The sequence below is a fragment of the Triturus cristatus genome, chromosome 10 (assembly GCF_964204655.1).
Source record: "Triturus cristatus chromosome 10, aTriCri1.1, whole genome shotgun sequence".
In the NCBI taxonomy this organism is placed as follows: Eukaryota; Metazoa; Chordata; class Amphibia; order Caudata; family Salamandridae; genus Triturus; species Triturus cristatus.
The window spans coordinates 1,006,578,428-1,006,606,386 of NC_140593.1; the positions used below are offsets into that span (position 1 = coordinate 1,006,578,428).

At 43.3% G+C, this 27,959-nt stretch overlaps 1 protein-coding gene across 1 annotated transcript in view; it reads right to left on the reverse strand.

Annotated features, from left to right (window-relative positions):
• The window catches only part of CACNA1H (calcium voltage-gated channel subunit alpha1 H), a 1,553,446-nt gene that overhangs the window by 747,596 nt on the left and 777,891 nt on the right, over nucleotides 1-27,959 (reverse strand). The window contains exon 7 of the mRNA XM_085629001.1: nucleotides 6,069-6,384. Coding sequence (XP_085485127.1) covers nucleotides 6,069-6,384 — 316 coding nt within the window. The remainder of the gene's footprint in view (nucleotides 1-6,068; nucleotides 6,385-27,959) is intronic.

The following is a 27,959-nucleotide window of genomic DNA, read 5'->3' on the forward strand; positions in this document are numbered from 1 at the left end:
TTTATTTATTTATTAAGTGTACAATTAGTTAAAATCATTACAGTAAAAACAATCAGCGTATAAAAACTAGAACAGTGATACTAAAAGCTTCAATTTATGTTAGATAAAATTTAGCGCCCCACCCCAATGCCCACACGATCGGCCTTCACCAGAGTTTGTAGTCTGTGTCGTATGGCCTTGCGCTCCTTCATGGGGTCCCCTTTGAACCTAGGAAAATAAAGTACCTTACAGGGTGATGAACTAAACGCCCTAGCGCTCCAATTGACCATCTTGGAATAGCGCTGTCTTAAAGGGCATGCTGGAGGTGTTTAGAGCAGCAGAGCTTTTTGGAAAGCCGGTCAGCTTTCTTCCACCAAATTTGCAGTACCCTTCACCAGAGTTTGATTGCTTTCGTTAACAACTTTTAGGGCGATCTTGATTTGATGGATGAATTTTGCCAATCTTGCTAGAGTCGTCATGTTGGTGGTAGATAGGCACAAGGCTGACGCTTCTCTACAAGACTTTATTCCATTGGTGATACAGATCGGGCGCAGGAGTCTCCAGCGTTCGTTATTAATGTTGGAGCAACAGCATAGAAGATGCAACCAGGATTCCCTTGTGTAGGGGCACAGTCTGCAGTTTATGGATTTTCCCGTATGGGCCCTTGCGGGGTTAAAATCAGTAATTCCTAATATGGTTAGTTTCATATAAAGGATTTTGCTTCGGGCCTCTATAGTGAGAGCCTCGCTTAGGTAAGGTTGTGCTTTGCCTGTCGTGTAGGAATTATACAGCATATCTAAGTGGGCACTTGAACGAAGAGATTTGAGATCCAATATAGAACCCACTGAAATTGTCAAGACATGACAACAATAGAACTATTGAGCTTGGACCCTCCAGGAGAATGCTAGGTGATAAAAGATGCTGCACAGTATTATCATGGACTACTAAGTAACTTTAGTCACCTGATTAACCTTAGTTTCAAATCCAAGATTGCATTCTAATATCACATCACGTTTTTTTCACTTTCGTTAAGGTTATATCTCCTGAGGCAACGAGCTGATGGGGTCACATTTTTGCTATGATCACAGAGGAAGGTCTCAGTTTTGGAAAATTTTAGTTTCAGGTGATTCTGAGGCAACAAATTGTGTACACCATGGAGGAAATGGCAGAGGGCTGAAAATCCCAAGTCAAAGTATTTGTCCAATCTGAGGATGATCTAGGAATTGTAAGAGTAGTTGGAACAGGAATGTTTGTAAGTGTTCTGTGACTGGGGGCAGTTACACTTTGAAGCATTTTTTCCAGGCTCCACTCTTGTTTCAGGAGCTTGATGCTTGTAACTCTATACGTTGTGGTAATTTTACACTCAGAAATAGTCAAAAGAAGTAAAATTACTACAGAGTTATCATAAAGTGTAAGAGTACATTTGTATGCATAGATTCACTTGTGTATAAGTTTAGCTTTGTGATTAGGTCCCACATTCTAAAGAGGTTTAGCATATTCTCTCTCTGATCCTATGAAACTATTCTTGATTGATTTCCCTAAGCCCCCAATTTGGTTTCAATTAACTCTAACAGGTGAGTGGAGCACACAATCCACTAACACCACACTGCATCGCTGCTAAATACCCGTATCCCACGTGACTCACGGTTCCATCCACAAGTCATAATGGATAGAGGCTGAATAGAGTGATGATGATACCATACCATAGCTAGTTAAATAAGATTTTAAAAAATTGAAAATATTATTGAATTTTTTGATTGGTAAACTCCTTGAATATTTAGTGGAGCTTTTTCCCCATGGATCTGGAGCTTATCAACCAAATATATAGGCTACCATAGGACAGGTTCGTTGAAGGTATTTTCAGAAATACTGAACAATAATCTAATGGCTTACTAAATGGCATTAAATAGTACAGGTGTTTCAGTGTGAGAGTGATGTGACCAGATGTAAAGATAGCATGTGTTAACACAGAAACCTAATGCAAAAGGCTCTTAAGAGGTTCTACCCCTGAATGGTACACAGACTGAATACCAAAAGTCTGAATGTGACAAAAACACTTTGATTTTCAGTTTAGAAGTAAAAGTTGATAAGAACAAGAATGAACCAAATAAAAAAATGTGAAAATGTAAATACAAATTAGAATCAAGCATAAATCCCAGTAAGGGGGCTAAGAATGACCTCTGACTCAATTAGTGGTGAAATCTAATCAAGGAAGAGGTGAGGCAAAAAATAAGAACAAAACTGAAATGATACCTTTTCTCACTAATTTGGAAAACACATATTTGATGCGGATACAAATTAAGACAGTTTCTTCGGTATTAAAAGGAATAACGGGTCCTTAATATTATTTAACACTCCTAGGCAGAAATTGTAGAGACAATGACTAATAACGATTTCTTGTCCTTCAATATTTTGATAAGCATTGTGCCAATGGCCTCTCTATTAATGACTTGCCCTCTATTACTTTAGAGAGAATACACGACTCTACAGAAACTGATTACAGTAAACAAGTGCATCACCTATTCTCTTTGGGTTATTTAGAGAAAGTAATACACTAAGAATGACACAATCCAAAGAGTTCCAGGAAATTGGAACTAGAAGCCATGATTGAAGATGAAGGCAAAGCCTTACAGTCTTACAGAGAGTAGTATGATACACCAAACAGTATGTAGCCCTTGGTAAACCTCCAGCTCTTATGCATCTACTACAACCCAATCAACGTGTTAACTCTGGAGATTAAGGGCAAGATGTAGGTGGCTAAATACAAGTCAGTAACCCCGAAATTCGGTAATTTTCAGGGTTACGACCGGTATTTAGCCATTCCTAATGTAGGTGATGATTCGGTAGTTACCGAATCTGTATTTACCGAATCGGTATTTACCGGTAAAGGCTATGTAGAAACCACATAAAAGAGTGCTTATGTGCTTTAAGAATTCCTTAATTACCACCAACTTCAAGTTGGTGGTAATTAACGAATTCCTTTAAAAATTGACTTTTGAAAATTTTTTTAAGTGCCATGTGGCACACATCCATGCCCTTAGGGCATGTATGTGTGCCACATGTGCACACAATCATGTACAACAATAGGGCAACCCACTATTCCCCAAGGAATTGAGTATATTCAATCACAACACATAGATAAACCTTGAGGATTCATTTATCTTATATTTCTTATTTAAATAGTCACCATAGTGAACATAATTTCATGTGCACACAGGCACATTTCAGGGGTGCAACAGCGTGTCCTTTGGACATCCTGGCACCCTTGAAATACCGCCCGGTATTACCGATTCTGTAATACCGAATCGCTAATACAGAATGGCTTTAGATTCATTCCAATGGGCCTCCAAGCCCATAGGAATGAATGGGTAGGTATTCCTTATTACCGAATCGGTATTACCGATTCGGTAATAAGGAATATTAAGGAATCTGTATTTTTTACCGATTCATTACCTACATAAGAAATACCGATTTCTTAATACCGAATTGGTAAAATTCGGTATTTGTGGATTACCTACATCTGGCCCTAAATCCCTCTAATTATGCAAGGGCAGCACTCATTAGCAGGACTTTAATCCAACCTATAAACCAGACCCAGCTCTTCTCTGCAGGCCTTCACTACGGTTTATAAGACAGAGATTCGCTCCTCTTCAGAATCTCAGTACATTTTTTAAGAGCAGAACTATCTCACCTATGCAGGACCTTATTACATTTTATGAAAATACAATCAACTCTTTCCTGTAGGACTTCAGTAATTGTTATGACAAGGTCCCCACTGCTCTGCCTAACAGCGGCATATTTTAAAGGACGGAACCACGTTGTGTGTTCCCTATTGGGCACAAGATCCCCTTTGAACCGTGTACGCCCTCATTAGATGCACCCATCACGGATAGGGGCTGTGTGCCCAATTACCCCCAAAAAGTGTTTTTCCATCAGAGCATTTCTAATACTCAGTTAGTGCATGCACAGGAGTTGAGATTCTCAGTGTCCGATGTGTTTAGGATTTAACAATGGACACCCAAGTAAGTGGTCCTATGAGAATAAGTTTCCATAAACTGGGCCATATCCACTAAGGTATACTTACACTTTTGGTGTAAGTTTACTATTGTTTGCTATTCACAAACTACCAGTGTATTTTTACCTGTAGTATTTTTACGACTATAGACATTGTCCTATCTTTTAATGTGCGGAGTGCGCCACCGTTGTAAGGATACTACATGTATAACTACACTCGTAATTTGTGAATAGCAAAAAAATTGTAAAGAGAGTGTAAGTCCAGAGAGTCACTCTCCATATTGCACAACTCTTCCTCGTCTCAATTCTGTTACTGGAACCTATTTTTCCTCTCTCAGAACCTACTTAACCATAAAAGAAGCAGCGCTTAACCTGTCACCCTTTAAGACATGTTATAACCAGCCCAATATTTCACTTTGAGAATGATTGGAAAGTACAAGCCAGTCCCCCTCAGGGAAGTGGGGAGATACTATGTATCCAACCGGAGAGAACTTTGTTTTTTAATAGGTAAATACGATGCCTATTGTATCACAATTTGTCAAATATATTTGCTAAATTCTGTAGGACTTGCAGGCAGTTCAGAAGGTGAACTTATAAAAATGTATTACAATGCTTCTTAATGTACCCCAGGGCCAGAAGCAATATTTCATAGTCGAAATCTATATTTATGTCAATAAAGGAAATTTGTGCTAGCTAGCAATAAAACAGATGCCAGAGCAAGTAAACCTTTTTGCCATTGAAATTATGTGACTATCCAGCTCAGAATATATAGATAGAGGAATCCCTCCAATGTTCAATTCTGGGCCAGCATATTATTCCATTTATTGCTGTGTACATTTTAATGACTGAGCCTATCAAAACATGCGTTGGCACTGTGAAGGCTAAATGTAGACAGCCTATCCAGCCATTAACACTTCACTATAGCTTGAAGCCCAGTATGGGTGAGTGGCCTGATACATTTGAAATGTCCCACGCTACAAATAACATAGCACAACACAACATAACATTACTCAACATGGTGCATTTAGCATATCGACGGAAAATATAAATCAAAAAGGGCTTGGGGGAAAGGATGAGCCTAGCCCGTCTCCCAATCCCATGTGGGGTGGTCCTAATGTACCCCTACAAGCATCAAAATAAATATATTTTTTTAAATAATATTTTTAATGTGGAAGTCATGAATCCTGATGTTCCCTCGCTTTTGTGGATACCTAATACATTGCTTGTGATCACACAATATTTATACCAATAAATACAATAACTAAGAGCAAAATATAATTAAATATCAGCACATATCAAAAAAATGAGACTACCCTCAAGTGGAACCCAACAGTAGGAGCACGACCATAGGCCAGCTCGTACACAGAGGAACTCAGGCTGATGATACGCCACTGCAAGCAATTGGAGCTCAAATAGAGAACAATTCAAGACACCTTCAGAGCCAACCTTAGATGCTTCCACCAGCAGATACGGAACACCAAGCGCACAACTCTTGCTGATCGCATTGACACAAGCTCTAACAGCAGCAAGAATATCTTCATCGTCAAAGATTTTACTGTGCCTCCTGCTGCCTCCAGCAACATCTCTCCTCTCACATGACTGTGTCAATAAGCTCTCGGAATTCTTCTGTAACAAAATGAACTTCCATATACGGCAACTTTGACTTTCAACTGGACCCTTTCACCGTCACAACTCCACTGGTTTAGCATAGTGCTATATGACATGACTTAGGTTTTCTACTCAAGATTGTTAAGTACCACAGACTCTTTCAAAGACACATGTATTACCACGAGCAAGTCTCACAAGCCCACAACCATTTTACGAGAAGTCAGAAATCTAAAAATCTCTTTGCAAGATTTCATTCGTACAAGAGCCTTACTACCAGGGCTCATATATCCAATAACTTCAGACTTCACATCTCTCTCAGCTAATCTACCAGGTCTTGTGGTTCTGGATATTCATAAACAGGGTATGTAACCTTCAGACCTTTTAAAACAAGTCTAAAACAATGTCACAGTTTCATCTCAAGGGCTTTGAATTTTAGTACACCGAGGAACACAGCTTAAATTTCTTACCTGAAAAATTGCTATCCAGGCGTAACCTATGTTATCAAAATTAATAGCTCCTTTGTGCGGATTCACCTCCCCTGTCTTACAAGTGTTATAATATTGGTTCCAGTTTATACAGCTGTTCCTTGTGCCATGATCCATTTGCAACCAGTTGTGGTTTTCCAAGTCCACGCTTAGTGAGCATTCCAACCCAAATTCTTTCTTCGGAGGGAGATTGTGGCACCTCAACATGCCGTTGTCGCGGACAGTGGAGCAGATGAAGGGGTTGTCTTCACTTTCATCTAATTGATAATAAGGTCGTACAGAGGAGAGGTTGTAATTCCTAGAAGGACGAAGAGAAGAAAGGAAAGAATGAATGATTTAGTGTGCTCCTCTTTTATCATGCTTTGTCAAGCATATATACTCTATACAAAGTCTGGGAATTATCCAAGTCTGGAAGAAGATAAGCTTCTTTCATATAGCCTCCTTACCTTGACGTAAGCAAATGAGCATCTGGAAATACAAGCCACTAGTTGAAATGCATTACTCGTTGATACTGCTGAGCCCCTTTGCAGGGGCTCACTTATCCATGCATCACCATGTCCTCACAGAGGTAGAGTCAAATTAGTCAAGCAATGCAAATCCAATAGTATGCAAAAGTATGCAAACAACATTTGTACATTCCTGTGTTATCACATTCAAGCCAGACCTATTAGCTTGGCCATAGCTTACTTATTAGTGTGTTGAAAGAAAATGTATAAAGCCTCCTGCATTGAAATAACTAAAGAAACGTATTTCTATATACATTGCAGGTACGACAATTCAATCAATGTGAGATTATTCGTTTGAGATGTACATACTCTCTCATGCATTTCAATGCTAGCACTCTATAGGAGGCAGAATGATACACCTGACAGACAATAGCATGACGAGAAAGGCAGCTGCAACTATATTTTTTGAATATTGTTAACAACAGATTGTGGAGGCAGCTGCACTGTTAAGCCAGACTAACAAATGGCATAAAAACTACCTGACAGCCTACCATTCTGCAGTATAGAAGCAAATATTCCAGGAATCAATAAGGCTCACCAGTTCTATAGGGAATCTGGGACCCCATTTACCCGATTCACTCAGTGGCGTAGCTAGACGTGTGCCACCCTTGGCGGTCATTGCGTTTGCCACCCGGCGGCCGCATGTAAGAACGGGAGGTGCTGGCCATTTTTGCGATTATCAGCCCGCACAGCCCCAGGGAAGAGCGGGGTGGAGGCTGCCACCCACAAAACCCATGCCGCCCAGGGCGGAACCCCCCCCCCCCCCCCCCTTTGCTACGCCACTGGATTCACTGTGAGCATACGAAAGGCTGCCCAAAATATACAGATTCAACTTCCTTGTTTGTTACTGTGCATCTTAAGGGAATCCTAAAGTCCACAAAGCTGTATTTTCTCAGACACACGATTAAGGCACACAGCTAACTTAAGATCATCTCCAAACTTTTCCAGCTAAGCATGAATCTGAGGAATTCATGACACCACCAAATATACCCTTGACATCAAAGTTCACTGTTCGACATGCTTATATTTGAATAAAGTGAACCAAATGTCCCAATTCACCTGCTGCTGTACACTTAAAAGAGGTAATGCCTCCTCAACCGCTCCACCCCTATTGGTATCTCAAACCTCTGCCAGCTTCTTCTTTCCAGCCATCCTGCCAGAAAGATACATAGGATCACGCATCTCAACCAGTCTCTTACTCCCAGGGTTCCTGGCAGGGTGCCACCATATCAAGGTCAAGAATATGGACTTGCACACATATTGGCTCCACAATGTCAATTAACATCATATCATCAAGACAGACATACCTTGGGGGGAATGTTAATGTTATGTTAATGTTAATAAAAATTTGTAGAGCGCACGTACGCCGGGTGGCTTCATAGCGCTAAGGCTCGGAAAGCTGTCAGAGAAAACATAGAAGCTAGCCCTGTGCAAATAGCCACGTTTTCAGGGATTTCCCGAAATGCAGGAGGTCTGTGCAAAATCGTATTTCCAGCGGGAAGGAGTTCCACAGTTTGGGGGCAAGGGTGGCAAATCTGCAGCCTACTTGACATACCCGTTTGAACACCGGGACAGAGAGAAGTGAGAGATGGGCAGACCTAAGATTGCGTAAGGGGGTATGCCTAAGTATCAAACTGTTAATAAACTAAGGACTGACGCCATGCAGGGATTTAAAAATGAGGCACCCCGTTTTAAAGGCACAGCGCTGAGAGATGGGAAGCCAATGCAATTTCTTCAACAGAGGGGTTGCTGATTGCCATTTAGGTTGTCGATAGACCAGTCGGGCTGCATGGTTCTGGACCATCTGCAATCGTCTCAGTAGGTAAAGTGGCAAGTACACAGAATTGGCGTAGTCCAGGTGAGATAGAACTGTGGCTATCATGACCTGAGTCAGAGCATCATGAGTGAGGAGGCGATGTATTTTCCTAATTTTACGCATTTGGAAAAAACATTTGGACACCACCGCACCAACCTGAGTTTTCAGACAGAGATCACTGTCAAGAGAGACTCCTAAGGTTTTAGCCGATGTAGAGGGAAGGGGAGGGAGATCAAGCTCAGGTGGCCAATAGTGAGGGCCCCAGTATTTATGGCTGTCCCCGGTGAGAACTATCTCTGTTTTACCAGGGTTTAATTTGAGATGGTTAAGGTCCATCCATTTTTGGATGTATAGCATGGTAGCCTGGAAGTCAGTTACAGAGCTACGCGAGTTGTCGACTCTGTGGATAAGCTGCAGGTCGTCTGCATAGTTGAAGACCAACACATTCCTGTCTTTGAGAGACTGGATCTGGGGCGCCCTATAGAGGTTAAACTGGTGAAGGGAGAGGGCCGAGCCCTGAGGGACCCCACAGGTGGTGTTGCATGGAGGCGCCAGAAACTGTCCCTGACGAACAGCCTGTGAGCGGTCCTCCAAAAAAGAGGTGAGCCAATGAGCTGCTGTCCCTTGAACACCAGCCTGTCTGACACCGTCGGCCAAGATAGAATGGTCGACTGTGTCAAAGGCTGCGGAGAGATCCAACAGGACCAGTGCCTGGGGGGAGCTTCTATTAGGGCTGTCTCGGAGGGTGTCCTAGACCGCTAGGATCACAGATTCAGTAGAGTGAGCTGGCCAAAAGCCAGCTTGATGAGGATCCAGATATTTCGAGGCCTCTAAAAAATTAGAGAGGCATTTAGCTACATGGCCCTCTAGCACCTTAGCCAAGAAAGGGAGCAGGGAGATCGGGCGATAGTTGGATAGGAGCGTGGGGTCAGCTCCAGATTTCTTCAAGAGGGGTACCACTACTGCTTTCTTAAAGGCCAGAGGGACTATACCCGACGATATAGATTCATTCAGTAAGGCAAGTGCAGGGCCAGAATGGATTGCGAGGCAGTCCTTCAGTATATGTGGGGGGGCAACAATCAGACGGAGCGCCTGATTTGATTTTAACTAGCAGGTCTTGAAAAATCTCATTGCTAATAGTGGGAAAGCAGCTAAGAGTGCTAATGTTTTTATGTACCTCAGAGCGGTCAGGTGGGTAAGGTTGGTTAGGAATACTGGCCTTTATAGTGGTAATTTTATCAATGAAATATTCATTTAATGAGTTACATAGAGCTTGGGAGGGCATAGCCTTCAAAAGAATTTGCTCAGGGTTAGATAGTTCGTCAATAATGGCGAAGACTTCTTTTGAATTTTTATTAGAATTAAGAATACGTGTGGAGATGTGGGCGGCTTTGACGACGAGGATGCTTTTCTTGTAGTCTTTCCGGGCAGAGATATATACTAATTTTTTTCCAGGGGAGTATTTCAGACGCCACTGCCTCTCCAGTTGGCGTAATGCCAATTTCTGGGTCTTGAGGTCATTGGAAAACCATCTTTGTGCATCCGCACAACGTGCTAGTTTGACTTTTTTTAAGGGTGCATGCTTATTGCTGGCATCCTGTAGCCATTTGGAGATGTTCATTTCCATGGTATTAACATCATTACCAATAGATGGAACTGAATTAGATAGTGTGTCAAAAAAATCTTCTTTATTGATGGAGTTCCATCTCCTAGAGAGACCTCCTTCGCCCACATTGATTTTTCTAGTTGGTATTTGTTCCAAAGTGAATTTTAGCAGGTGGTGGTCAGACCAGATGCAAGGCATGATTGTAGGAGTAGAAATAGACAGACCACTCGCCCAAATCTGGCCAAGGATCCATCCCTTCAGGTGGGTAGGGGATAATACCTGCTGAGAGAAGTTTAGATTTCTCAGGAGATCAGACATCGCAGCAGATTGTGGCCCCTCCTGGGGGTCATTATACCAATAATTAATGTCGCCCACAAGGAGGACCCTGGCATGCTCAATCACAAGTTTGGCCATCTGTTCACTGAGTGATAACGGAAATCTAGACATCTGATTAGGTGGCCTGTATAATAAAACACAGACAAAAGAATCATTGGCAGATTCCAATTTTATTACTATGTTTTCGGTGTCTTTTAGAGAGAGACACATCAGGGAGCAGAACCTAAGATTAGTGTGGATGATGGCTGCAACCCCCCCTCCTGATTTGCCAGCTGGCCGATTGGCATGGATAATATAATAGTCAGGGGGAAGTGCTGCCAACACATCTGGGGCAGAGTCGTCGGTTAGCCAGGTTTCGGTCAATAGCAGAATACTAGGTTTGTCGGTAAGCAAAAGAAGGAAGATGTCCAGTTGATGTTTAACCAGGGAGCGCGTATTAAAGTAGTATATTGATATGGGCGCCTCCCTGGGTTTGGCCTGACTTCGGGAACTGTGGTTAGAAACAGTAGGGGTCTGTAATTCAGGAAAGCTGCTCCGTTTGGGCAACTATAGGAGACAGGGTTTCTTGTGTGGGGCACCAATGGATAGAGTGCATACTTGTCACAGTAGCCGGTGAGTACGTGATCAATTGGGCATGACAACTGGCCCCTGGGCCCGGAGGGGTGCGGACGGGTGCAGACGGGCTTACCTTTGGCACGCCGCCGGCGCACCCCCTGCGGGCGTCCGCGGCGCTCCCGCGCTGCGTGCTGCATCTTACTTCCGTTCCCCACCCTCAGCTCCACCCTCTCGCAGTGTGATTGGCTGCTACCGGGGGAGTCACTCAGAGCACTAGGGGAGCCGGAACCAGCAGAACTAACGCGTGAGAGCGAGTAAGCAAGTAAGTATCAGTGCATATTCAAGTGCAAAATATTTTTTTTTTAAAGTTTCTGAGTTTTAAAAAGCAATTTTCAAAGCGGTCACAATACGTTTCTAGCAGACCAAACGTTGCGTTTCAGTTCTAGCAGCAAGGAAAGCCTAATGGAGACCTCCCGCGCTACGTCCTGATTTTCACCTTCGTTCCCCGCCCTCAGCTTCGCCCTCTCGCAGCGTGATTGGCTGCTACCGGGGGGGTCACTTGGAGCACTAGAGGAGCCGGAACCAGCAGAACTAACGCGTAAGAGCGAGTGAACAAGTGAGTATCAGTGCAGATTCAAGTGCAAAATACAATTAAAAATTTTTTTTTTTTGCTTAGCTTTGTTTTATTGAATTTAACATAATGCAAACACAAAGCAATGCGCTCGGGTCCCAAGAAATATGACAAAGCTGAAGGCCAGTACCCACCCGTCCTGTATACAATAACACAAATCCGCCAAAATGCCATGATAGTGCGCCCAATTGTGGGTACTGTTGGAGCCGGAACACCTGCTAACAGGCCATACAATTTTTTTTTAAGTTTCTGAGTTTTAAAAAGCAATTTTCAAAGCGGTCACAATACGTTTCTAGCAGACCAAAGGTTGCGTTTCAGTTCTAGCAGCAAGGAAAGCCTAATGGAGACCTCCCGCGCTACGTCCTGCTTTTCACCTCCGTTCCCCGCCCTCAGCTCTGCGCTCTCGCAGCGTGATTGGATGCTACCGGGGGAGTCACTCGGAGCACTAGGGGAGCCGGAACCAGCAGAACTAACGCGTGAGAGCGAGTGAACAAGTAAGTATCAGTCCAGATTCAAGTGCAAAATACAATTTTTTTAAAGTTTCTGAGTTTTAAAAAGCAATTTTCAAAGCGGTCACAATACGTTTCTAGCGGACCAAAGGTTGCGTTTCAGTTCTAGCAGCAAGGAAAGCCTAACGTATGGGGAATAGAAGTATTATTTGTAAATCCGCATTTATTTACCATGACAATATGTTTGTAGTCAGTACTGCGGAGTCAATAAAACAGAGGTCAATTTTTAAACATTGATATAATGGTAGAACACCATGAGAACACAGATTAACAATTGCGTCATAGTGATGCTACCACAGGAATTAACAATATCAAAGGCTTGTTCCACCCAAATGAGTACCATACAAATAGAATCCCTTTTTTTTTTATCTTAATACCTTACTGGCACCTCGTAATGCTTAATTCATGCTGCGACCACATTCGTAACTAGAACTGAAACTTAATTACAATACTCCTCTGCTAAAAGATTTTCACTAACACTCAGTAGCGGCTGGTGTTAGGGAAATGTGGTGGGCAGCGCACTTGGGTGGGGGGGGGGGGGGGTTCACAAACAAAACACTAAAGAGAAAAACTTACCTGCCAGTCTTTTGCTTGCCGCTCTGCTCGCGGGTCTTCTGCTCCCCAGACTGGGCACATGCTGAAGCTCCCAGCCTCCCCTACGGCCAATCCAAATGCTGCTCTCATCCGCCTGAAAGCAGTGTCTGGATTGAGAGGAGCGGGTTTGTTTTCACACTCCATCGGGAGCCTGTGCCTACTGGCCTCTCCACCCAGCAACACAGCTGGCTTGGAGAGATGTCAATTCGCATGACGGTTAGTCTGTCCTAAGGCGGCCGGCAAAACGGTCAGGCACACCGACCCAGGGCCCACCACTCATCCTCCCCCTGCTGTAGTGCTGTGCCCCCGACTCAGCCACAGGACCAAAAATAAAATGACCTGCATTTAGATCAATTTATTTTTTGTTTGCCTCTGCGGGCAGTGGGGTGACGCTCCTCCATCATAGCGGAGTAGCTGCCGCTGCTAACACTCAATTTCATAATCATATTTAAATTAGCCTGCATCACCTTTAAAGCTCCTTATCACCAAAAAGCCACATTCTTCTTCTTCTCGTTTTTAAAACTCTCACAGACCAAAGGAACTCTGAGAAATAAAACATTATAACGTGCTAGAAAGCATGCTACCATGCTGACCAAAGGACTCAAAATTTTTACCTGTCATACTTTCAAAAGGAAAACATAGGTGAATTTGAAGGGCTTACCATGTTGGCTATCACATAAATATTGAAAAAGGAGTACTACAGTCCTTCTGTATGTACCTTCCAACCTGCTTTGTCCTAAGAATAAAAGTAAACACACCAGTGCCAGGCACCCATGTGTTCCTTGTCCCAGAATGTAGGAGTCATATCAGTCTGTGAGACTTCTGCAGTTCAAAGAAGGCTAGTCGTATGGTTGCTTTTTACTGAAAATATAAGGGCAGTGCTTGGAGCTGTGCTTTAAAGGGTGTCAAACGACCCTTGTCAAGCGGCTGTCAGCATGGAAGGCAGCGATCCTCTGGGCACCTTTTTCTGAGCAGGCGTTTTGATCAGTTGCTTGGTGTCTGGTGGGTGGCTGTCTAAGTGCTGGAGTTCCGAAAGTCATAGGCTCTAGGAAGCCTCATATCTGTGGCATGAAGCACCTCTCCTAAGCAGGTGGAGTGTGAAGGAAACAACTGGTAATTTGTCTGGTAAATAGTTGGGTAAAGGTGCTTTCAGTCGGATATGGTAATGTGTTTGTCGGATTTCATTATGAACTTTTACACACACCCAGACAAAAACACACACACACTCTTAGAAATGTTGGTTAAGTTACAAAATATCACACCTTCCCTCATTTAGGGGTCGATTACAATCCCGTTTGGAAGGGCTCTGAATCGGATTCGGGTTTGCCGAATCCGATTCAGAACCCTTATTTACGACCGAATTGTACACAGTTCCGAACGACCGATTACTATGCCTGGAAACCATTAGGGCTGTCCGAATTGGTTCAGAAAGGCATTCGGACAGGTTGAGCCTGCCGGAGCCAATTCATACATGTCTATGGGCACGGTTCCGAGCGAGCGATTATGATGACAGATTCGGATAGCCGTTCCAATTTGATTTGCAGAGAACGAAACGGCTGTCAGAATCTGTCTTTGGGGGCCCGTAGCAGGCCCCCCTTCACCCGGGGCCCTCAGAATCAGGCCCGTGGGTCCCTTCTTCCCAACCATGCACAGTGTGGCAGGCACCAAGGCGTGCCCGCCACAGGGTGCACGATTTTCCCCAGCCATCCTTTTCAATGGGAGCCTGTGTTCACGTTCGGACCGAATCGTATTCGGAAGCATACGGATGCATCCTAATCGCTCGGTCGGACTCCGCCCATCCGAGTCGGTCGGAAAGTATTCCGGAACCGAATCGCTCCCAATGCTTTCCGGACGAGATCGTAATCGGCCCCTTAGTACCCATACAAATCTGTATTCCTCTCCCTATCTACTGCCCCTTTAGCCTCTCTCATGCGCCCTGTTTGTCCTATAAGTTATTTTAACATAATATGCCTGCGTGATTGTTGGAAAACAAGAAGCTCACTCCCCCTGCCCCCGAATCTTACAGACCAAGTTATGCCCCTGCCGATGCACATGACTGTGGAAAGAACATTTTCATCTATCCCTGATTCCAGTGAGAGTATCCTACGGTGTCAGTCTATGAGTATGGCATATGGAGATGGTCACACCGCTGAATGCTCAAAAAGTGGACTTTAGAAGTGACCAGTGCCAACATCTAAAATAAATATAGTACAATAAATTATACGTTTGTGATGGAGTACATCTGTAGTCCACCTGCCCGATTACAAGCAGGGCGGTTGGACTGCCATGGAACCCCTGCTGCCATGATCCTTCAGCAGTCTGAGGCCCTTAATATGCTAGCGGTGCCATTGTGGCACCCCCAAGCATATCAGGAACTCTCTCACTGCCACAGTTTTCATGGCGCAGAGCCCTCCATGAAAAGTGTGGTGGCGAAGAAAGAAAGGAGGCCCTACAGGGCCCCATGTTGCTTCTGCCCCTGGGGATTCATGCAGGGGGGCATATGGTGTGTTCCCCTGTATGAATGCCCCCGCAGTTACTTCAGGGCATGGATTTGGCAGTCCATCCCCTGCAGGAACGTGCGATGGCACTCCAATTGTGGTGCCTTGCTAACGTTCACATATGAACTTTAGGACTGCACCTCTGCTACCAGCCGCTGCAGGACTGCCTGACCTGGATTCCAGTCGGAATCCAGCAGGCGGTCTCAAGATGGCATTGGTGGCATGGCACTGGCATGGGGCAAGGGGAGCTGGCGTGGCGGACCGCTGCCACACCGCCAAAGTCATAATAAGGCCCTATGTCTTTCCATCAAAGCCCCTGCTAATCTTCATCCTTCCCTCGCCCATAATGATCCATTTACACCTGCAAACTTTGATTCTTTCTGATTTGATGTTATTTTGCTGATATTTCTGCCCTTTCTTTATTACAGACTTTTAACTTTTGAGCAACAGAGCACTGCGAGATGACTTTCCACATGAGCCCGCGGAAGAGGCGGAGCGTGCACAGCGCTACCCTATGAGCCTTGCACCACTTCTGTGGACTCGTGTGGAAAGTCATTTTTGAAACTACCTTCAACAGTGACCTCTACAGTGCTAGAAAATAACTCCTGATTGGATTGCCTTGAAGGATGAAAAATGGCCATGGCCCATTCAGTCATTAGACTTTTAGCTGACAAAACTACCTGGGGGATTAATTAGTGTGAACCGCAAGAGTGGCTTTAGCGTTGTTGGTTGTTGCCGTCAAGAAGCGCGATTTCCAGCGTACATGCATGTTTCAGGTACAATGCGCATTGTCACAGGCTGAACATGACATATCTGCCCTAAGCACCATACCATTCATGCATAATGCAATTATAACCACCACGCTCGAGGCCCACCCTCACGTGGGCTTGTGTGGAGGGAAGCATTATGCAGAACAGCTTCACCCTAAGGAGGAAAAGCAGATAGGAAAGACTCCCAGATGAGAACTACATTTCCACTGCTGCAGACCTTTGGAACCCACTATCTGCAAAGTAGGACGAACATCTGCCACAGCCCACATGAACTGTCCTAGGAGCAGGAGAAATATTGAAATGAACCATAGCTTCCTCTTTTGGCTGCGAGCTCTCTTAATTGGTCTGGGATTAGCTGTAAGGTATTGCATCGGTAAGATAATTGGCTGTCTTAATTGCAGTCGTGTTGATATGTGGATTCTGGTCGCCCACAACTCCATTCATTGCACTCCAGTTTCTGGATGCTGTCGCAGAGTTAGCAGTAAAACCATTACAATAATTAAAAAAAAACATTTTCTGTACCCCATGACGTGCTGTTCTCATTTCTCCTTTTGTTCAAGCGGCAAGACACTTGCCAAGGTCACAATTTCAGAATATGACGTTTTGTTTTGATTGCTGTTAGCATTCAACAGTTATTTTTTCCCAAAAAGTGCTTCCAAAATGTAAAAGTGTTAAGTGACAATGCAGATTATTGAAACAACAGCTCGGTTTGAACAAGGACATTACACTTCAAGTCAGGTGGCATTTTATCCTAATTAAAAAAAACAATTATATGGAACAAGTGGAGCCGGGACGTTCCCTGCTCTGCTACAGAAGAAAACTCCATTGTCTTTTATGAAGAACAGCAAGTAAACAAGCATTGTTAAAGGCAACAGGTCTGGCATTAGCTGTCAAACCTTTGGCTATGTCAATGCTTGTTTTTTGCAAATTTTCATTGTTGCTGTGCCCTTTGTCAATAAAAAGAAAATTGATAAAATAAAAATAACTTTTGGTTTCAAAAAGCATGCAACGCCATACTTGTCACTGGTATAAAAGGGGACTATTTTGTGTGTGGATGTATTCCTTGTGAAAGGTCAGAATGGCAACACTCACAGTGAAGTTATCACATGGCTGAAGTGGCCTTATCCATTGCCTGATGCAGTGTGCTGTAGTTGGCAGAAAAAAAATTTGGATGAACCAATAACCCAACAATGGATGAAGAGGGTTGGCTTAAAGCCTATATAAGTAAGTATATCATACATGCATGTTTTGTAAAATCATAAGATCTTGGTTAATGCCAAACCTAAAAGTCTGCCAGCTTGTGATCCAGCCTTTGCAAATAGGAAATAATATACCATAATGTAATAAGCAGGGACATTGAAGGTGCAAAGACAACCAAAACAAAAATTGCCCCACTTCAATCTTCTATTTTGCCTTCAAACCTCTTAAAAAGCATAGTTCAGGACAAGTTAATTTAAATACAATTCAATTTACTTCATGTTATCCATTCTTTTGGGTGATTTATTTTTGCCTATATCATAAATTTAGGTAACACCATGGGGGTGGACAAAATTGAATTCTTTTCTTTGGAGAATATGAATAATTCTATGAAAATTACTTATTACGTGAATTTCGTTTCACCAGTCATCTGCCCGAAAACTGCATGCAAGGTCTAACCTAACATACTGTAATCCTACCAGATACTGATGGGAGACTACTTCGAGTAGAAAATGACTGGAGGCCATGGTACACTTCAGCTTTACAATTCCTGTGATATATTTTACGCGCATAGGGAAAAATTACACCAAAACGTTTAACTGTGAAAAAACAAATGGTGCAGAGTAGGTGAAACCCAACAATTAGGCATTATGTGAGATTATGCACAGGTCTAGTAACTATCCCCGGCTTGACCATGAGTTCTTTTGTGGTTCATACACTCTAGTTGTAGTTACCTAGAATAGTTAACTTTCCTACATTCAGTTTGCATCCTTCACTCGTGGGGACGAAATGTCCCTGTGAGTTACAATTGACCTGTCAACAAGCGTTTAAGCATAGCCGCTATCTTTTTATAAAATGCTTCTGAATGTCTGTTGTGAGATTCATCCCACTGTGCATGGTTTCAACCACATGTGCTCAGCCGCTGACAAATCATGCGCATCTAAAAAGTACAAATGAGTATGAGGTCAAGGGAATGTACCTTGAGAAAGAACCTTTTAGGCCGCTTCGACTGACCCATGATATTTAATACTTTATGATGCAGTTAGATGGTGCTCTGGGTCAACACATTTGAAACCATTGGCTCTTTGGGCTCTCCTTCTTTCAGACACCTGCTTAAGACATTGTCCTTTACATCTTAGATCATCTCATAAGTGGTTGTCCATCTAACCTCATTCTATCATCCGTTTATGTGTCTTTCTACTTTCTGTAAAGTCTTGGCATTTCAGTGAATGATAAATTATTTTCTCGCCTGTTTCTTCCACTTTTCTCTGCTGCCTTCTCTGCACATGCACCAATGGCCATCTTTGAGTGGTGTTGGTATATTTGCCAAAAACTATACCAAAAGAAAACAAGTATTGGCAAAGCCTAAATGTTTAGAGCCCGATATAAAAAAATTGAGATTGATTGGTTTTGCCAGTGCTTGTTTTCCTATACTGAAGAGTGATTTACTGCCCTCAGGATAAAGTATACTGATGGGGAGAGTCATTCGGTGTGCTTAAGACATTTCTGCCCCTTCACAGAGGTGGATAGAGTTAACATGAACTGGCTCTGATCTTCAATTCTCTAAGCGTTTGCCTTTGTAGTTATGATGATATTTCTTGGAGACAAGGTCACTGAAACATTTTCTAATATATATCAGCTTAAACTAAATCACAATAAAACCAAGGACAAGTAGTTCCGTTCCAACAACACATACAATTTGTAAATCCTTCCTCCAGCTGAGGCAGTACTTTTTTCATTTGTAGGAGGGCAACAATTATAGTCTTATTCCTTCCCATTGGCCATTTAGATTTTGTAACTGTAATCAATATTTTTCAATCATATCTACTAAGTTTCTTTTTCTTTACTTAAAGTTAACCTTCAAACGTTGAGTATTCTTTTAAGATCCTTTATTCAGTTAACAGAAACATCCCTTATTCTGGCAGTACTCTATGCCTGAGCAAAATTCATACTAAACTGGCATAATTCATATAATTTTAGGAATTTTGTGTTATGCTTGTTACATAAAATTTACAAAATTATGCCATTTTCATCCACACCCTCTGCAAGTCTGCATCAAACGCCACCAGGCAAGCCTGACCTGGAACCACCAAGGGAAAGGGAAAAGAGGAAGGCCAAGAAACACCTGATGTGGAGGCCTCGAGGATGACTGCAAAGAGATGGGTTACACCAGTCGCGGCTGGCATGACTCGCGGGTGAGGGGTGGGGAGTCGAGCGGGGAGGGGGACATTCGGGGGAGTCATTTTAAATAAAAATGAAAAACTTACCTTCGGCGGTCCGGTCCCGTGTCCCGTCGACCTCACAGGAAACAGCCACAGGCAGCCTCCCTCCCCTCCCAAAGCCAATCACAACGCTGCAATGGCGACGTTGTGATTGTCTGGGACGCCGACCGCACAGGCATCTATGGGGAGGCCGTTTTCTCCATGCAGCCGACATGGAGAAAAGGGAGAGTGTGCATGACTGGTTTGGTCGGCCCGACCTGGGGCCGACCAAACAGTCAATTCCCACAACATTGGGCTAGCCACTCCTCTCCGAAACCCGCCCACCCGCTCGCCCCCAACCAAACCCTTCTTCTGCGTTCTCACAGTGTGAGAAACAGAAACATGAAATGGTATTTATACCAATTTATGTTTCTGCTTCTCGCTCTGCAAGAAAGCAGTGGGGCAACGCTCCTCCGCCCACATGAATGAGCTGCCCCTGGGTTACACCGGGAATCAGACTGAAAGAAAAACCCAGGACGGAGTCGGGTGGAGAGTCCTGGTTGATAGTTTATATCCCTGGAGGGTTAGAAGGCATAAGTAAGATGCCATTACATCACTTTTTTGTAATTATGCGCCATTAGCTGTTAAAATGCATTGCAAACATGCCATTTTTAGTAAAAAAATTCTACTTTTGTTTTTTGCACTATTCTTTTGGCGAAAAAGGCATCCTTGTGTAAAAAATTGGTGCGAGGATGCATTTTGTGCTAAAATAAAGTGTGATGTGACAGATTTGATTTTCACATAAATTTACTGAAACTTTATTTAATTATGCAAAAGCACATTATGCAAATTTCACACCCCACTAATCCTACTCTGGAGGTCGGATGCAACTGCAAGACCATTAGTAAGACTTTACGTGGCTTAACTAAGTAACACTGGTCTTGTGCCACGTCGTTGAGTTGATGCCATTATGCTATGATGAAATTAAACATGTAAGAATTGTAATACGACACTCCCGTTAGGTAATAGTCGAAATCCATACTGGGGAGGTAATGATCGTGAATTGTAGAGCTGACTATGGCCACCTCTTTATACTCTGTGACTCTTGCAAATTGCCACATGAACGACCCAATTAAAGCCAGTAATTACGAGCCTTCCGCTGAAAATGGGACATGGATTTTCACCTCAATATCAGGGCATTTAATAGCCATTTTCTAACTGTATTTTGACTACCAGCAGGCTATACCTGCCAATATTTATCAGGTGAAAAATTAGACTGTCGGCAAAATCAAACAAACTTGTGATTCTGACACAACTGCAAACAGTGGCCATGGCTGTTGGACTATTACTAGGCACTCATAACCGAGGTCTTGCATCAAGTCTTCACTGGGTCTCCATCTCAGATGCCTGCGAACACGCCCAAAGGAAATAGAAGCAGGTACACGAAACAAGAATGCCAACTCCAAACAGAGGCCATGGTTGCTTGCTGTTTGATGAGTGGTCTCAGTATTTTCAGGAGGTAGGCATGGTAGTTGACCATAGAAATGTATGCAGATACCCCAAGACAGGAACAAAAAAACTGAATATGACTAACTGCCGTTGCCAAAGTTGATGGAACCAGGTATATTTTTTTATTTTCAGCTTGGGTGTTCAGAACACTAACATTTGCTAGCATGCCAAATATTGAACATACAAAATCAGCAATTAATGCCTTCACCCCATTTCTACTCTTCAGTAAATCAGTGCCCCTGAAGCCCTCTGAATGTTCCTCTAAGATAATCCGTGTTTCAATTCTCTGAAACAGAAAAAGTAGACAGATAATTAAAAAAGGTGAAAAAATCAGAAACTTCTGCTGCCAGTGCTTCCAAAACGCGTTCTAGCTTCAATGCTCAACAGGCAAGGATGGCTTCCTCCTGAAACCGGCTGCGTGGGCTGCGTCAGTGCGTGGGCGCGCGAGCTCCCTGTGTCAATTATCTCTGTAAGCCCTCGCGAAGAGCCGCCGCCTGTGCAGGCCAAGCGCGCGATCTGAAGAACCTCCAACCCAGGAGAGGAGGCTTTAATAAAGTCTGGAGAAAATGCTGCGGGGATTCCGCTGGCTTTTTCTAATTCCGTGTTTGAATCTATCTGGCGAAATTGAGGCGAGCAGCAATGTTATGTCGTGGGTGGGGAAAGAACAGCAACACATGCATTGAAATATACAGATGTAAACATGGCGTACTCTTTGTCATTTAGGGAGTTAAGTCAACCAAAGTCTGGTCATTATGACCTTGATCATAACTAGGTCCTAAAGAGCCAAGAGTGCAGTATATCAATGATAAAAATACCACCTCCTTTACATGATATGACTTTTGCGAGTCAGAAATGAGTTCTATGACTGAGAACAGTAAAGAGTCCCATGAGCGAGTTCATTTATAGAGTCGTGAGACCAGTGGTGAAGCTAGCCCTTTCGGCGCCTGTGCTGGTCCCTGTGTTTGCCACCCCGCCGCAGCATTGAAGAGAGAGGGGGGGGGGGGTGCTGCTGAGATTCGGCCAGCGATTGCCGCACCGCGAAGGCTGCTTTGTTGAGAGGGGTTTGGAGGGAATGCCGCTTGAGATGGCAAATAGGTCTGGGAGGAGGCCGCCGCCCCCAAAACTCATGCCGCCTGGGGCAGACCACCATCCCCCCCTTGCTACTCCAAAGAAACTCGCAATATTTTTTTAAATTAATATAGAGAGTATATTATAGCCTTATAGCCCGCCATAGCGGGCTATACCGGCTATTAAAGGCCCACTGCAGCGTTAAGGACCCGAGCCGAAGGTGAGGGACTTTATCAAAGCAGCAGGACTTTAATAGCCGGTATATCCCTGCTACGAAGGGCTATAAGGCTATTAGAACATTCTGCCACTAGAGGGCAGAATGTTCTAACAAATAAAACAAAGCCTTCAGGGAGCGCGAGGGGATTCAAATCCCCTCAGGCACCCTGAAGCCTTTGTTCACAGCCACAGCTGTAAACAAAGAAACATTGGAATGTTGGAGCTTCGGGCTTATACCAGCCATTATAAGCCCGGAGCACTCCATTGTTTTTAATGGAGCTTTCAACATTCCAATGTTCTAATATGCCTTATAATGGTCGAATTCATACCATTCTGCCAACAACCTTAACTGTTTGGCCTCTTGCCCTGTCATATGGAAGGCATATAATGGGTGCAATTATGTGGAATGGATCATGAACCTGTGGTGAGAAATTAAACGCACCAGGAAGCGGACAGTCATTTGTTTGCAAGTCTACACTAATAGCAGGTAAATGGAATTAACTTTCATGGAAAGGCTACAGTGCAACATTTGTGATTCGAACAAGAGAGATTCACCTTTGTATGAAATAATCTTTAGCCTGGGCAAAAATAAACCTACTGACACAAAAGTCTGCTTTATACTAATGGCTGTTCATTTCAGTTGTCAACTGGCAGCAGATACTGGGACTTTACAACTTATCTTTTAAAAATATTTATAACTGGGTAGCTACCTTGTTTTCGTGTTTCTGATGATGATGAATGAATGAAGGAATGGATGAATGAATGGATGTCTTTTATATAGCGCAGAGCTACCTGGAGAGTGTCCCGGCACTCAGCATAGAGGAACAGTTGAGGAGGAGCAGAGCACCCAAAGGTGTTTGTGAGTCCTAAAACTTAAATTTATTCTTTAGAGCCTTATTGAAGGGCGTTTCATCTATTATTAATCTCAAATGATCAGGCAGCTGGTTCCACATACTTTGCTGCTCTCACCATAAAGGAGGACCCCCCTCGACAAAGTTTTCGGAAACGCAGGATTGTTAACAGGACAGCGCTACTAGAGCGTAGCTGTCTTTCTGGTCTGTACTCCTTGATCCTCTCATTGAAGTCAGCAGGGCCCCTGTTGCAGAGGGCCTGGTGGGCCAGAGTCACAGTTTTGAACATTATACGCTTGCGCACTTGAAGCCAATGATGAGTAATGTCACAGCTAGACTGTGATGACCAATGTCACAACTGGACTGCAAATAGGAAAATTAAAGACAGAATTGTATAAATATATTGTAGGCTTTCAGTTTTATACATACATACATACATACATACATACAAACATACATGCATATATACATACAAACATACATACATGCATACATACATGCATACATATTCATTCATACATATACCTTTCTTCGAGTGCACATTTTCTGCTGGTCTCTATTCAGATTGAAGTTGAAAAACCCTCTTTGAATTCTTTGTGCTTAACAATATTATTACGAGATACTTAATGTGCCACAATAAGTTTGTTGCTTCGTTTAGAATACTGAAATAAAAGCCTCATCAAAGTGGAAGAAAATGGATTTGCTAAAAAGTAAAAGGGAAAAAGCCACTTACAAATGGTTTAGAAGTGAGAGTGCACAAGACCCAAGGATGTATAAAGTATCACTGCTACAAGGTGAATCATCTAATTAACGAAGGGTTTTTAAAAGAACAAGAAAGTACACAGTGTGTACTGGTCACAGAACAAACAGTCGCCATTGCCATTTCCTTCTAAACCTCCTGGGTTTTAATTAAGGTTTTAACTCTGTGTCTTCTGAGATAATTGTTTTTCCACCTAATCACCCTCTTCAACACCCTACGGGCCTGATTTAAATCTCGGCGGACAGGTAAGTCCGTCACAACGGTGATGGCTATCCCATCCGTCGAAATATAAAACCCATTATATCCTATTGGATTTACATTTTGGCGGGCGGTATATCTGTCACTGTTGTGAAGGAGTAACCCGTCCACCGAAACCTAAATCAGGCCCTATGCCTTCTTTTGTCCAATTGCTACAACAGTCTATCGCCCAGAGAGCCGTAAGATGGGGTATCAGCGACTTCAGTTGAAGGCAATCACTTTTTTGGGAGGTTATCATACTATGATGACTCCATTTATACTTTTCTGTCTCCTGTTCAAGGCCCTAAAATTGAAGTGAGACATAATGGAAGGGAGGCCATGCTGGAACTTTAGCCAAAGTGATATTTCGATTGATAGCTCAGCCGCAGTAGTGTTTGTCTCTCTATTACGTATGGTCTAAATCTCAGCAGTTGCCCAAACCCCTATGGCTTCAGTATACATTTTCCCATTGCAATAGCTTCCTTAAATAGAGAATTGGCACTAGTGACTCCAAACTGCAGATCTAATCCTCTATTGTTAGTGGACGCATTTGGTTGGCTATGATCTAGCCCCTCTTGACACACAATCTGCCAAAAACATTGATGTGAAGCTAAAAAATGTTCAGTTCTGCTTGGAAGATCCATCAATGGGGCAAAAGGTGAACCCCAAAATACACTATTGAAATTCATTCAGCATTGCGAGGATTGGGAGGCATGAGGTAACTATAACACAATAAAATATCACCAAATGTAGCATGTTATCAGAGGTTGCCATGAAGCACAATTTTCTTTGAAATGTGAAATTCTAGTCAGTGTTTTTTGAAGAACAAGCTCAATAAACATATGCACATTAAGGGTCGGCAAAACTTGCAGTTATACTCAGCGGAATTTCATGGAGTTCCATAAAAACTCTGCAAGATTCTGCAGAGTTCATCTAGTGGGTGAAATATGGCACGTCTTGCTAATTTTTAGCACAAGGAGCTTGTTTCACGCTGTAAAATCAGAGTAAATGGCACCACGCAGTGCACCAGAGGGCCCTGCTTCTTTCTGCCACTCAAATAGATTTTCTACTTGATCAGCAGCTTCCTCAACGCGAATAGTCGCCACCTCCTGAGGCCGTTTGAGTTGGGAAATCTTGCCAGGAGGCGTTCTAGAGCCTAAAAATTGCGCTAGGAGATGCAAATTCTCACTCGCGCTGGTCAACTTAACATTGGCGGGCCATACGTGAGATAAAACTCCAACGCACGGCGGTTGGCGGAGTTTTGCCAGAACTCTGCATTCCAAGCGGTACTTGGAGTGGGCAAAACTCAGCGAACTCCACCATCGGAGCGGAATTTTTACCCACCCCTAATGCACATTAACTGCTATTCACTGATCTAAGTGGCCTGGAGATCCAGATCTGAATCCAAATCACAAGCCAACCATTTGATTGGCTGGAACAGGCTACAAGTTTTGAAAATGGGTAATCAATAAACAGACTTGTTAATTCTTCAGGACAATAATTGATCAAATGGTGTTGCAGTTCGGAGCGCATTAGACGTCCACCAGGCATTGCACAAATGATGGTTTCTCAGCAGATGGATAATCTGTAGAATGTCTGGTGGCTGTGGAGATTATGAGACCAGACAATCCTGAAGCAGCAGAGATTTTTCTTTTCTGCTGACAATTTACCTGCATGGAGCACAGTGACTGGATGTGTATGATAGGTTTGAGAGTGAATTGTCCTGAATACTCCAGGTCAATTTGTAGTAATCTAATTTGACAACACTTAAACATCAGACGTCCAGAGTTTTTAGAGCTGCTGAAAACCTAGTAAAATGAATTCACACTATTGTGACACTGGGGTGAAGTACAGTTACTGTTTTTGAGCAGAGGTGACCTCTCTGGCCTCTCCCAGCATCTATAACTTGTAGGTTCTCTAAGCTCATTAAAAATATCTATTGAAGCTGGCAGCATGGACAGTGAAGTCAACATAGTAGACCAGCACAGGCAGAGGGTTTCACACATTCAAGTCCAGATATCATCAATCTTCTCACAGCAGCTTCTGAGAGAAGTTGGTAAAATCAGGTATCCGCTTTCTCACACCATGTTATGAGGCCCAGAGTCAGATGAGGACTTATGAGACAGGTATCATGCCAGAAGAATTTACCATTAACCAAGGATCCAATTTGCCCTGTTGAACTCTTCACTTTGTGTTTCACTTTTGACACAGAACTGTCAGTGCCATCTGCTTTGTTTACTTCTTTGTTAGCACATTGGCAGCTCACAATCTGTGAATGTTCTGAAACATTGTCCTACCTCATGAAAAGCGCTCTGATACCTCCGGGTCTAGCCTGTGCCATATAAAACTTTTCAAATAAATCTGTGTTTCAGCTGAGCCCTCGCCTCCCTATGAGGAATGTACAATCTTGAACTATCTTCTGCCAGCATTTGGTTTCAATCCTTGTATCTGTTTCAAAGTTCAAGAATCAGCCGACCTCAATCATTTTATTTCTAATTCTTGTCCTCCGCATTGCAGAGTGTGGTAACTGTTAACCATATCTGTTTTTGTGCCCCAGTAGCCTGAACCACCACAGCAGTGGCTTTGCTGATCCAGCCATTTCATTGGATATCTGCTTTACAAATGGTACTTTCTGCCATACTGTAATCATCATCCAATCATTATCCAATTCACTCCCAGCCACAGATCTCCATCTTTAGCCATGACTGACTTCAGTTGCGGCTTGCGGCAACTGGGCCTCATGACATCACTAGGCATGCCATCAGAGACCCCTATATGGGTGGAAATTGGGACAAATACCCCAAACTGTTTGCAGTGGAGGACGCCTGATAGTTTTCCAATAGTCATTCAAATAGCTGCCTAACCTGATCCGCTTAAACATCACCCAGTACTCATAGCATTAAGTTGCAGTTTTAACCTCACTACTAGGTATGTTTGTTTTTTGTGTGGAACTATGGTTCTGTTGTCTTGCAATCATGTGCATGGTGTTTATTGTTTCATCGGTGTATGGTGAGGATAACTTTTTAACTCTCTTGAAGGCATCTCTCCCCTCACCCTAGGACTGCAACTCGTGATACCACACCCTTTCCATTCATCTCACAACCACAGAGATGATGCTGCAAGAGAGCATCCTGATATAGTGAGGTTTTAGAAGAAAATACGCTAGAGCTATTTGGATTGTTGATACTTTCACCATGGTGTAGTGAATATCATGGTAGAAATAGCGAGTGGCCACAATATCGTGACCAAAATGCTAAAAACCTAAATATTGAGGAGATAAGTGGAAAAAGGAAGGTGCAGAATTGCTACTTTTTAACTCCTAATCTATGTACCTTGCACATGTGTGTGTGTGTGTGTGTGTGTGTGTGTGTGTATATATATATATATATATATATTACCTACTGGCGGTCGCCAGTAGATAGTTATAGTTAGGACCGTGTTTCCATGGGAAATCTGAAAATTCTATTTTGAATAACTTTGGCGCCGGTTTCACGAATCCTCGCGAAATTTTCAAAACTAATGGGGCGCTCCGCTCAGCTCCTACCCTGAAAGTCTCGGGGCGATTCGTCAAGTGGGGGCCGAGAAAAAAGGGGGTCCCAAAACGCGTTTTCCCCATGCATTTTCCCATAGGACCTTTAGTCGAAGGTACAGCCCGAACGGCTGAACAGAATTACTTGAAATTTGGCAGAGAGGTAGTCCTCAGGTCAGGGAAGTGCCTTTTGCAGGTCTGGTGTCAATCTGTTCAGTAGTTCCTGAGAAAATAGCATTTAAAAGCATATAAATATCTATAAGCGCGTACCGTGCGCCCACCGTGCGCGCACCGTGTGAGCACCCTAACGTGAGCGAGCGTAATTCTGATTGGTGGTTACATGTTAGTCAACGTTCGAATCGGTCGAAATCAGGAAGTGTCGGCTGCCATTTTGTTTGTTTTCAGTGTGAGAGTGAAAAAGGAAGTGAAAAGGGGGCAGGGTAGAGAGTTCCTGACCCCCTAGCCTTTGTCAGGGGGTCCCTGA